Here is a 13317-nt window from a genome sequence, read left to right as displayed (position 1 = left end):
CACCTGCAAACAAACAGGCACCGGTGTTCCGTACACCTCAGATTTCCGCTCGTGGTGGCTGTATTTTGCAAAACTTCACCACCTTTAACATATGATCTTAGACTGACATAGATGCTTAGTAAAGTGTTTGTCAAATGGATTTGATAAGTTGTCTATGAATTGAAAATAAATTGTGCTGAAGCTGGAGCACAAAATTTCAGCTGTCTATGAGTGGTGAAGTGGAGCTGGAGTAAGCTCGTTTTTAAAGTAAGTTATAAACAATGATTATTAATTCCTCAATCAAATATTACAACAGATGCTGTTAGTTGGATGCTTAACGTTGCATTTTGGGTGAAATGCGATGTTAAAAGTGGGTAAAACCTTACGTGAACTAGTCGATAAAGTTTTCCCCACCCCTTAGCCTCAGCGTTGTTAACCCTTCCCCACCCACCCGTTTTCGGCGACGCGGGCGGTTCCTCCCTACCTAGCGGAATTTCAAGAGAAAACACAACGTGGATGGTCACTGACCTGTTTTAATGGAAAGAGGAAGGATTGACAATGACCCCAGACTATATTTCAAACATAACAATAGTTTATTATTAAGTATTTTATTGTTTAAATGCTCAACTGTACGGAACACTGAAGTGTACGATATACCGTAATTAAAAAACTCTCTACACAAACGAACTACCCACACAACCAGAGATAACTTACTCTTAGTACTAAAGTGTAAGAGTACAGATTTAGTGTACTATAAGTGCTTGAACAGCTTTAAAACAGTATTTTATCAGGAGCACAGTAAACACCCACCTCTCCTCAGCAGTATTTAGCGCGAACTGAGGAGAAGCCCGCGCTGATACTGAAAACTCGCGCGATTTCAAAATAAAAGTCTGCTCCGCAGTTCAGCTTAAAATCAATATTACAGCTTGAAATCGCCCAAAAAAAATCACAAGTATAAAATAAATAATACCCAGAAATACAGAAAAATACTCAAAAATATAACAAAGATAATTAGAGAAGGATTTCATGTGAAATTAAATAATAAAATATTATTTATATTCTCATCCGCTACACTGAGACATTTAAAATATGTACAATGACAAACTCAACATTGTAAACAGTCATTAACAATAAAATGTAATATGAAATAAAAACAGAATAAAAAACAAAAACAAAGGGTTAGTAAAAATTATTAATCCATAAGTGTGTATAGTTTTTTTTTTTGCCTTAATTTAATTTATACATTCTCTATACAATTCTTCATATAAATCAGTTCCATGAATTCAGACCTTATGATATTATTTATTTATTCAGAATTAATAGTCTAATCTTAAAATTAATGGAGTAGTTACATTCAGTAACAAGAATACAAAACCTACAAACACACACAGGAGTATTTATCTAGCTCTGTCTAATTTACCCTAATCTGTTCTGTTAACGATCTTAACGATGGTAATTTAGTGGGGATCATGCTGTACTCTACATGTTAAATAGATTCAGGTGTGCTGACAGTATTAAATCAGGTTATTTGATGTTTTTATCCTGTAAAAGTGCAGCACTAACGCTGTACTCTGCTGCAGCTCTGTGGGGCTGCTAGTATTAGTCGCTAAATTACAGGAACTATTGAGAAGCTCCACGAGTCGACATTGCTGTTAAAAAGTGAAGATTGGAGTAAACGGAGCTGAAGCGACTCTCTCTCTCTATACAGCTCTGGCTGGTGTAAAACAGAACCATTTCACTCATTTCTTATGTATATAATAAAACACTGAGATAATGAGAAGCTGTAAATATTTATTAATAATCTAACTAGCTAATTTACCAGCTCCTCTTCTGTTTAAGGTGGAGGATATAAGTTAAATGGAGCTCCTCAAGTTTAAAACTCTGTTGTTGAAGCTAAATTCTGCTCTTCTTCTAATTACTGTCCTTCTAATTACCTGAGTTTATTATATTACTTATTCTATACGTTTATTATCACTGTGGGTGTAAATCTATATCAGTGCAGCACAGGATCTAACACAAAGTAAACAAACATGCCCCCTCCTTCATGGTTATTAGCATTAGCATTAGTATTAGCCTCAACTCCTTTAAAAACTCCAAGTTAAAATAGAGTCTAACTACTTGTTTTTAATATTCTTCTGATTTTACAAAGCAAAATTATTCATTTTACTAAAACAGCAAAGAAAGTTTACCTTTAAATGTACATTTTTCTACATCAAACAGGTTCTAGAGAAGAGAGGAGCTAGTTAGCATTGATGCTAATGTGTGCTGAGTGGTTAGAGAGCTAACTGGAGTTTAAAAGGTTTATAACTGGAGTTTAAAAGCTTTAGAAAATGTTTCTGCAGTGCTGAATCATGTGATATTGTTCTGTTGTTATTTTTATTATCCTAAAACATTTATAAACTCAGATTTATTGCTTAAATCCTCCTTAAAACCCCATTAATTTCAGTCACTTAGAAACAATCTGATAAACACGGAAGACACTCTCCAGAGCTAATTCTCCTCTCTTCTTTTTAACCTTTTTAATTGTTAACATTATTTCCTGTAATAGAACATATTAATTAAGGGCTTTAAAGAGAAAATATGTATTTTAGTCTTTTGAAATGAGTAGGTGAAGTAGCACAGTTTTCAGAGCTTTGTGGGATTTATGCTAAAGAAAAAAACTCCAGACAAACTAAGCTTCTTTAATATATTTATATTCTACTAAAATACATTCATTTGCAATGAGAATATACGCAGCTAAAACAGGGAACAGCCTAGAGCAAAATCCCAAATTATATTTTCAACATTAAATTTTTAATAGCACAATATATTGGGAGGGGGGTAGTGCACTACAGGACTCTGTGGGCGTGGCCTAAGCTTTTGTTCTTAATGGCTTTATTATTTTCCCCTTACATTACTTTTACTTTTATACTTTAAGCAGTTTTGAAACCAGTACTTTTGTACTTTTACTTAAAGAGTAAAAAGCTTGAGTTGATACTTCAACTTCTACAGAAGTATTTTAACCCCTAGTATCTATACTTCTACCTACAGAGTAATGAATGGAGATACTTTTCTCACCTTTGACAGGGATTAGTTTAGTGATGTTGATTAATCAAAAATCTATATACGCCGATACTGGTCAGTACATTTTAAAAGTGTAATTATGTTGTAGAGTGAAGAGTTAAAGTTAATGTATTTATTATATTTTTATTTTTATTTCTATATATTGTGTTTCCATTGTTGTGATAATAAACCTGATTGGATCTGTTCTAGTTCTAGCGTAGTGTAAGAATGCTAGGTTCAATGCTGCAAAATAAACCAATGAGAAAACAGCTTCATCTTCAGCCATTTATCCCAGACATCTGCTCCTAGTGCTCTGAAAACCAGAACTAATAGTAATAATTAGACAAATTAGATCCTCTGTTCTGAGCTTTTAGATTCCACTTTATTATTTATAAGATATACCCCACAACATTACAAGATTACAGGAATACAATCTGAGTACATTACAAATAAAATCAAATTAATACAGAGAACTGTGTAGAGTTAAATAATAAAATGCTCAAATAAATCAACTCAACATAGAAGCACATATATTAGATTAATTAGTTTAAAACTGCTGTAACATAAAAACCTTATGTCTACAGTATCTTATGTTTATACTTTATCTTCATACTGTGTCAATATTTCCTGATGAAAGGGCAAATATAAATGTAAAGTTGCTACTCTGGAGATATAATGTTTTTATGTGACAGCGATGATAAATATATTAAATTTAAGCTACAATCAACAGTGCAATATTGTAAAACTGTGTTTCATAGTGTAAGTTAATGTGTGTAGTGTACAGTAAGTTAAATGTATATTTTCTATTATATTTGACTATATGTTGTATATATTCTGTTCTTTCCTTTTGATATTACATTAATTTTAAAATTAAAGTTAAAGCATTAACACATAGATTTCCTCTCTCTTTGTTTAAATACAAAAATGTTGAGGATAAAACAACAGTATAATAATTTAAACATTTTATTGTGATCTTTCATTCAGTTTATAATAAATGATAATGTGTTAAAATTAATAAAATTCTGTAATATGAAAAATATTAAAATATTAAAATATATTAAATATTAAAATATGAACTCTGTTACTGTGAGCTCTGTTAATGATATAAACGGTTTAAACTATTTAACGCTAAATCTGAATAAATCTTTCCATACAGGAAATGTACCTGCAGTTCTAATCTGGGACAGACGTAATTACCGTTCAGAATTATGATTATTTATATTAACAATATCTCCCAGCACTATTATAACTTTATTTGATCAGTTCTACAGTCTAGATTCTGCAGTTCTTATCTGATCTCATCCAGCTCTTCCCTTTGTTCTGCATGTTCATCTATTTTGCTGAAAGTAAAAGATTTACTGATGAGTGAGGGTTTAACCTAAACCCAGCGTAGAGCGGCTGAGTGAAGGTGGTCGGGACTCGCTGGATGAGGGTCATGGTATCAGAGATGCTGTAGAAGGACAGAGTTCCTGCCCTGTGATCCACATACACTCCTACTCTACAGGAGACGGGCACTCCGGAGATTTCAGTTTCTCTGTTATTGTATCTGAATGTGTAACTGGAGGAATTACAGGACAATCTCCAAGACTGATCATTCTTACATCCAAACCTACACTCCCAGCCTCCCTTCCTGGAGATGCTTTTATAAGACACTGCTATACCAACCCCTCCATCTCCTCTCCACTCAACCTCCCAGTAGCAGCGTCCACTCACACTCTCTCTACACAGAACCTGAGGCCATCCATCAAATCTGTCTGGATGGTCAGGATATGGCTGGACTGTGTAGCTGCAGGTCACCACTGTGTTCCTCTCAGACAGGAAGAGGTGTTTAAAGGCTGTGTTTGGATCCAGTGTGAGCTGACAGGAATCTGAAAGAGAGAGAAAACCCATCAGCTTTTAGAAAACGATCTAAAAACAGCCCCTAAAACTGGAATAACCAGAGAACATACTGGAAGAATCTATGAAAAGTGTTTGATTATGTTAAAATATATTTATTCTTATTAATATTCAATTACACAACATAACAATTTTTGTATATTTTTAATCTCAGTTGTTAAGGGTGTTTTCCTAATTTTTTGTGGCTAAAATATAGAAATGGGTTTGAGTTGTATAATAATTGCAGATTTGTAGTAAAATGTTCATTGTTTTTATCATAAAACATACATTTTGTGTTTTATCTAAATAAATACAAAACTATGACAGGCCATTATCACAAAATCAAAGTTCATGAATGTTGGTGTTTTTTATAAAGTTTATACGTAAGCAGTTGAAATATAACAGTTAATTATTTAATATAGACGTATAAATGTCAGATTAAACTTTGTGTATTTGTAGATTGTGGTGTTATTTCTGAGAGTGTGTGAGAATGAAAGGGGGAGAGAGAGAGAGACAGAGAGAGAGAGAGAGAGAGACAGAGAGAGAGAGAGAGAGAGAAAGGGCTGGACTTACACTCCAGAAACTCTTCTCTGCTTTGGGGTTCAGGAATGATCTGCACTTCCTTCACTACAGGAAAATGTACACAGTTACTACACAGCATCACTGAGCTTCTGTTCCCTCTGTACATTTACTACAACATTAAAATAATCTAATACTGGATTTTCTCTCCATGTAGATGTAGAGTCTTAATCTACCCTACCTGGACTTTCAATCACAATAAAGTCACACCTTATATACAGTCTCAACCACTTCAGTCCAGAAACTACTGACCACTTCATCAGGATTTAGAGAAGAACCTACAGTGCATTCTGAAACTCTTCACACTCTTTACTTTTTAAAAAATCCTAAATTGTTTTTACTTTGTCATTATGAGGTACTGAGTGCAGTATGATTATTTATGGACTTATCATTTCATATATTTACTTTATTTAATTTTTATTTAATATACCTGCAGCTGATGTCTTCTCAATTTCCTCTTTCCAGAATTCGTCTAGTTTTACTCTCAGCTGAGAAACAGACTTCATAACAACTTCAAAAGTGTTGAGAGGACTGAGAGTAAAAGCAGGTGATGCTGAAGATCCAGGAGGAGCTGAGAGAGTCTGAAAACACTACATGTAGAAAAAAACAAACACATAACACCTTCAACAATTTCTAAATTATATTTATATTGAATTAAATCAGGTAAAATCTGGCCTGAATCTGATCTTATTAGTCATTCATGATTCAGATTAATTATGTAAGAGACAGTGTGAAAGGAAATAAAAAGTCTGTGTTATTGAAATCTGATACATATCCAATATCCAAGACAGATCAGAATTCATTTACGTCAAAACTTACATTGAGCATAAGGGAAAATGGCGACAGCAGTTAATGAGGGATTCATTGGTGTGATAGAGAGATAACAGACCTCATAAACATTTGGACTGATGTCTCTGTTCATACTGAATTAAATAGTACACATCACAACCGCTCTGTCTTTAAAGATATATCCAATCAAATTGCTGAACTCAGCCAATAGATAGCGCTGCTGCAGCATCAAAATAAAATAAAAAAAAATAAAATTGTTTAAACAAAAAAGATAAAGGACAGACATTAAAGGGGAGGGTGTGGCCAAACAACATTCCCTTTTTTACAGTGAGCTGGAACTCATTCTCTGTTAAGATCAGCTTTCAGTCACTGGTGAAACTGAAACTTCATGTGAAGCGCTGCTCTTTAATGCATGAGCTTCAGTTTAAGAACTGTTCAGACTAATATCAGATATAGATCACATTAAAAAGATGGTGTAAACAGTCTGAAATAAACTTTGTATTTGGGGAGAAAAACAGTGTCTGTTACCTGGAGGAAATGGATGTGATCCTCTGTGAATGAAATCTTCTCCAGATCAGCATCTCTCCTCTTCAGCTCTGTGATCTCCTGCTCCAGTCTCTTCAGACGTTCTTCAGCTCGACTCACTGCAGCTTTCTCCTGATCTCTGATCATCTGCCTCACCTCAGAGCGTCTTCTCTCAATGGAGAGGATCATCTCAGTGAAGATCTTCTCACTGTCCTTCACTGCTGTCTGAGCAGAGCGCTGGTAGTGGAATCACAGAGAGAGGAGAATGTTAGGAGCAGTTCATTCACATCAATAAGTGGATTTACATGCACTTCATAATCTGATTACTGAGGAACATCAGAGGTTATCAGTAATCAGATTTTTTATTTGCAACCAGCCAATAATTTCACAGAATAAGACGTGACATAAATATTGCATAAACCCAAACTTCATGCTGTGGCTTTTCTTAACTCATGAAGCTGTAAATATTATTTAATTTTGATAATTGATGACTAAAACTAAAATACAATGTGACTTTAAATGACATTTTAAAAATGAGGACACCTTTAGTTAAGTAATTAAATAATTACCCTTAATGGGAAAAATCAGATCTTTATTCTTCTACTTATTTAAAAAATCACCTTGTGATTCTCCACAGCTTCTATTAACTCCTGAAGCTCCTTCTCTCTCTCCTGGAGTCTCTCCTTGTATTTCCTCTGTGTTTCCACCACCTGCTTCTGCAAATAAACCAGACAACAAAACGCAATAATTAAAAAATAAAATACCACATGCTTCATGGGACAGGTGAAGGTATTAGGTCCTATAATCTGGAGCAGCTACTCCATTTACACACTGACCTGTTTCTCAGATCTTTCTGCTGCAAGTGACACTGTATCATGTCCTTTATGGTCATCCATGGTACACAGCATGCAGATACACTGCTGGTCGGTGCGACAGTAAACCTCCAGCAGTTTATCGTGCTCAGAGCAGATCTGCTCCTGGAGTCGTCTGGAGGCTTTGACCAGCTTGTGCTTCTTAAAGGCTGGAGATTGGTAGTGAGGCTGGAGGTGAGCTTCACAGTAAGAGGCCAGACACACCAGGCAGGACTGGACGGATTTGCGTTTTCTCCCAGTACAGGAATCACACTCCACATCTTCAGGATCAGCAGAAGAGTGATCAGGAGGAGCAGCCTGGAGTCTCGTCTTCTTCAGTTTCTCCACCACCTCAGCCAGCATGGTGTTTTTACTCACGACAGGTCTTGAGGTGAAGGTGTGTCTGCAGTTAGGGCAGCTGTAGATCTTCTTCTGATCCTCCTCATCCCAGCACTTGTTAATACACACCATACAGAAACTGTGTCCACAGGGAATAGTCACTGGATTCTTCAGGAGATCCAGGCAGACTGAACAGCTTAACTCATCCTGAACCACCAAAATACCAGCTTCTGCCATTTTACAGTGTGAAGATTTTGTTTCCTGGTTCTCTGTTGGAGAGAAGTGAACAGAACTATCCTGTAATTCTACTTATTAGCCAAGATAACAATACTCACATTGTCTGACTCAAACAGGAATTATTGTAGAGACTCAGGTAAACTTACATTAATGAGAAAACTGTAGATCCAGACACGACACACACCGATTCACACACTCACACACCTGCAGGTAATCCAGGAAATGAACAGATTTTACTTTCACTCTCACTTAAAGAGACAGACTGCACGTTTGTGATATTTGGGGATTTGGAGACCTCTCTGGTGAGAATGTGTAATTGCACCAAATATTCAGAAGAGAAGACAAGATAAGACACAACAATCAGATGGAACCGCCCCCCTTCCCCTGCACTGCACATTTAGTGCTTTCCCTGCTTTCAACACACTCAAATCAAATAATTAGCTCATTAAAACGCCCGCTCAGAGCTGCAGGAGTGTGTTTAAAATCACTTTGTGTGTGTGTGTGTGTGTGTGTGTAGTAGTAGTAGTAGTATTAGCAGTTCATATTAAGTGGTTTCTGGTCGTATTGTATTTAAAGTAAATGCAGTCTGAAGTAGCTACTGCTGTGAACACTGATCATAAAGTAGTGTACAAGTAAAGACAGGAGGCTCCGCTCTCAGATAAGTGTCTTTTACTCCCTCGCCATCTTTTACTCTCCCCTCCTATGTCACACACACGTACACAACATCCCTCTTTTGCTTGAACATAAACTCCCACATAAGATGAGTTACCGCCCATAACATTTTTTTTTTCTAACAACAGAAACATATCCCCACAGTGCAGCAATCATAACACCATACTTCCAAAATAAAGATTCACATAACATTTACTCCAACAGTTTATTTTGCTGTCACTTCTTATTATGTTTCCTATTAACCTCAATGTATTGAACAATGTTCTTTACTGAACTATTCACGATTATATTGCTTGAATCCCTTCATTCACCTCTCAGTCAATGACAAAGTCTTTCAAACGTTCAGGGAGTTTAACCAGCCTGCGTGGCCTCATCTCTTGTGTTAGAGCTCCCCCGTGTGGGTCATTTGACTCATTGTCTCTGTTCTGCATTACTTTCACACACTCAGTATCAGATGGTGTTGTTTTACTGATAGGATGCTTCTTCTCTGTAGTTGCCTCCATGGGCATCTGCTCTGTACTTCTTGCAATGAATTTCTTTACACAGGTGGTGTTTCTAGTGTACTGTGCCCCTGAAGATGACTGAATAATCACAGAAGCACCAGCTGCCAGAGTCGCCATCCCGCCGGTCCCTGCTCCTAGAACTGTTTGGCCCCGGGGCCCGTTAACTCAGGCAGGCACCGAGGCACCAGACCTTGACCCCAGAACTGTTCCCAGGCTGGCTCCTTGGACTTCCCCACAGACCTTTGCCAGTCCTGGGCACCCACCTGTTTGTTGTACCCCTGTCTCTCCCTGTCCTGGTCCCCGTGTCTGTGCATGTTCCTGTTCCTGTCCCCAGTGATTTTTCACTCCGAGCCCTGTTAAGTCTCCTGTCCAGTCTCTGTTCTCTGTCCAGTCTCTGTTCTCTGTCCAGTCCCCGGTTTCATCCCTTGTTTTTCCCAGCCCCTCCCCGCCGCCAACCCCTGGGTACGTTTTTACGCGCCTCGGGAGCTGCGCGTTTAGGGGGGATTTCTGTCATGTCCTGGCCCTGTTTCCTGTCTGTCCTCGTGCCTGTGTGTGTCCCACGTGACCTGTGTTCTGTATCAGCAGTTTTTCACCTGTGTTAATTTGTAGCTCCGCCCCCTAGCCCCAGGTGTTTCCACTTCCCTTGTGTGCTATAAAGCCTTCCTTTGTCACTTGTCCTTCGTAGGTCTTTGCACCTTCTCCTGTTGTTTGTCTGTCCGTGTCTCTCTGTATTTATAGCCTTAGCCCTTGTTCCATATTTATATCTTCTTGTTTATTTCTTGTTTCCTGTAGTTCCCTGTTTATTTCCCTTGTTTCCCCCCTTGCCCTGTATACAACCCCTGGCAAAAAGTATGGAATCACCAGTCTTGGATGAGCACTCCTTCAGACATTTCATTCTGTAAAACAAACTCTGATCAAAAACATGATACAATAATAAGGTCATTCCAAAGTGCAACTTGTTGGCTTTCAGGAACACTCAAAGAAATGAAGAAAAAACATTGTGGAAGTCAGTGAATGTTACTTTTATTGACCAACCACAGGGAAAAAAATATGGAATCACTCAATTCTGAGGAAAAAAGTATGGAATCACTCAAATTGAAGGTAGAAAATAAGGACACACCCAGTCAATTTCCTTTCCCTAAATGGACACCTGCCTCAGATTAGATCTGCTCGTTAGTCTGCAGTTAAAAAGACCTGCAGTCATGACACCTTGGAGGGCTGCTGGGTGAATTAGAGTGGCAAGAACCATGGCTCCAACAAGAGAAATGTCTCTTGAAACAAAAGAGAGGATTGTGAAACTTCTTGAAGAAGGTAACTCTTCACGCATGGTTGCTAAAGATGTGGGCTGTTCACAGTCAGCTGTATCCAAGATATGGACCAAATACAAACAGCATGGAATGGTTGTTAAAGCCAAGCGTACTGGTAGACCGAGAAAGACATCAAAGCGTCAAGACAAGCAACTTAAGGCCATTTGTCTTGAAAACCGAAAAAGTACAACTAAACAGATGAAGCATAAATGGGAAGAAGTTGGAGCCAATGTATGTGACCGAACCGTAAGAAATCGCCTAAAGGAAATGGGATTTCAATACAGGAAAGCTAAAAGAAAACCATCATTGACACCTAAACATAAAAGAACAAGACTGCAGTGGGCTAAGGAGAGGCAATCATGGACTGTGGATGACTGGATGAAAGTTATCTTCAGTGATGAGTCAAGAATCTGCATTGGACAAGGTGATGATGCTGGAACTTTAGTTTGGTGCCGTTCCAGTGAGATTTATGAAGAGGCCTGCCTGAAGAAAACAACCAAATTTCCACAGTCCTTGATGATATGGGGCTGCATGTCAGGCAAAGGCACTGGGGAGATGACTGTGGTTAATTCTTCTATCAATGCACAAGTTTACATTGACATTTTGGACAGTTTTCTCATCCCTTCAATTGAACAGATGTTTGGAGATAATGAAATAATTTTCCAAGATGACAATGTATCGTGCCATAGGGCAAAAACAGTGAAGGCATTCCTTGGAGAAAGACACATTCAGTCGATGTCATGGCCTGCAAATAGTCCAGATCTCAACCCAATTGAAAACCTGTGGTGGAAATTGAAAAAAATGGTCCACAAGAAGGCTCCGACCTGCAAAGCTGATCTGGCAACTGCTATCAAAGAGAGTTGGCACCAAATTGATGCAGAATACTGTTTGTCACTCATCAAGTCCATGCCTCAGAGACTGAAAGCCGTTATAAAAGCCAAAGAGGGTGCAACTAAATACTAGTGATGTATTTTGAATCATCTTTTGTTTATCTGTTTTTCATGATTCCATACTTTTTTCCTCAGAATTGAGTGATTCCATATTTTTTTCCCTGTGGTTGGTCAATAAAAGTAACATTCACTGACTTCCACAATGTTTTTTCTTCATTTCTTTGAGTGTTCCTGAAAGCCAACAAGTTGCACTTTGGAATGACCTTATTATTGTATCATGTTTTTGATCAGAGTTTGTTTTACAGAATGAAATGTCTGAAGGAGTGCTCATCCAAGACTGGTGATTCCATACTTTTTGCCAGGGGTTGTAGTTTATTTATGCTTGGTCTAGTTTAGCTCTTTGTTGTTTTTCCTTGTATATATTTCCCTGACCTGTTTAGTTTGTTTATTTTTATTAGTATCTATTGTTTGTTTGGATTTATGTTCCTTTGTTTCACTCGTTTGTTTATTTATTTATTATTTATTTATTAAATCACGCCCTTACCTGCACTTGCGTTCGTCTCCCTGCCTGGGTCAATCCTGACACTAATCACTTTTTATTTACACACTACACACACATTTTAGCACAAAGACACACATTTAATAATCTCTATCATTTACACCTGATTCAGTACCACACCCACACTAATAATGGGCCCGGTAAAACGCTGAATCCGGTAACAACAGTGGGTAACTTAACCAATTAACTGATATTTAGAGCTTCTTATTACCGCAGTATTTACTCAATCAGTGAAATCAATGAAGGAGTTAAAAAAGTTAGCTATATATATATATTTTTTAAATAACCATCAAGGTTGGTACATTCTGCATTTGATCGAGTCCCAATTAATAATGCCTTCAAAACATGCAGTATATTATATTTACGAGATGAACACATAATGTAATATAAATGCGAAGGCTATATTTACTAGTTAGGGAGCTGGGATTTCCCCACTGTTTAATTGTTTGTCTGTATTGAGCGTTTGGCTTCAGCACACACTGTTCTGTAGTTTAAATCATAAACAGGAGTTTCTCTCCTGTAGGTTAACTGAGCCAAAGCAAACGGTTAGCATTAGCTACCTGGTTAGCATTAGCTAGTTGCTTAGCGTTAGCTTGCCAGTTAGCGTTAGCTAGTTGCTTAGAGTTAGTTTGCCGCTTAGCTTAAGCTAGCCTGTTAGCGTTAGCTTGCTGGTTAGCGTTTGCTAGTCTGTTAGCATTAGCTAGCCTGTTAGCGTTAGCTAGCACAGAGGCTACTAGACATTAAAACTCTGTCTAACACAGAAGCTCCACTGCTCTTTACTAAAGTCAGTCAGATAGATTCACTTATCTGTCCAGTTTGGATCCAGTTGAAGCTGAAGTGAAGCCGTTCTCTGCAGCTGTGTCTGAAGCTCTGCAGGTTCTGGGGAACTGAGCTCCTCAGCTCCTCTGCTGTGTGTCAGTTTATAACCAGCTTATGTTCTGCTATTTAGCCTCATTTCTCTCTCACTTTCTCTCTCCTTCTCGCTCTCTCTTTTATATAATATAGTCAGTTAGCTAGCTAGTGTCAGAGCCCTATAGAGAGAGAGTCGCTACAGCGGAAATCCTAAATGCTTGGTGTTCTCGAGACCCATGAGGAGCTCCAATAGTTCCAGAAAGTTAATATCAGCAGTTTAAACACTGAGACAGAACTGCAGTTTTAGTCATTAATAGT

General features: G+C 37.6%; 2 protein-coding genes across 2 annotated transcripts in view; one reads left to right on the top strand and one right to left on the bottom strand.

The window, feature by feature from the left end:
• The window catches only part of LOC125803813 (E3 ubiquitin/ISG15 ligase TRIM25-like), a 269398-nt gene that overhangs the window by 100393 nt on the left and 155688 nt on the right, over positions 1–13317 (top strand). The gene's annotated exons all lie outside the window — the stretch shown is intronic.
• LOC125803825 (tripartite motif-containing protein 16-like) lies at positions 4080–9164 on the bottom strand. The gene is made up of 7 exons (XM_049482138.1): positions 8363–9164; positions 7626–8248; positions 7410–7505; positions 6793–7026; positions 5906–6065; positions 5470–5523; positions 4080–4889 (listed from the first exon to the last, which is right to left on the bottom strand). Exons 2-7 carry the CDS (start codon positions 8214–8216, stop codon positions 4354–4356), a joined length of 1671 nt encoding a protein of 556 aa, XP_049338095.1. The 5' UTR covers positions 8217–8248; positions 8363–9164; the 3' UTR covers positions 4080–4353.

Source organism: Astyanax mexicanus, chromosome 8 (assembly GCF_023375975.1).
Source record: "Astyanax mexicanus isolate ESR-SI-001 chromosome 8, AstMex3_surface, whole genome shotgun sequence".
NCBI lineage: Eukaryota > Metazoa > Chordata > Actinopteri > Characiformes > Acestrorhamphidae > Astyanax > Astyanax mexicanus.
The sequence above is the reverse complement of the archived record's forward strand: the minus strand, read 5'-3'. Positions and strand labels throughout refer to the sequence as shown.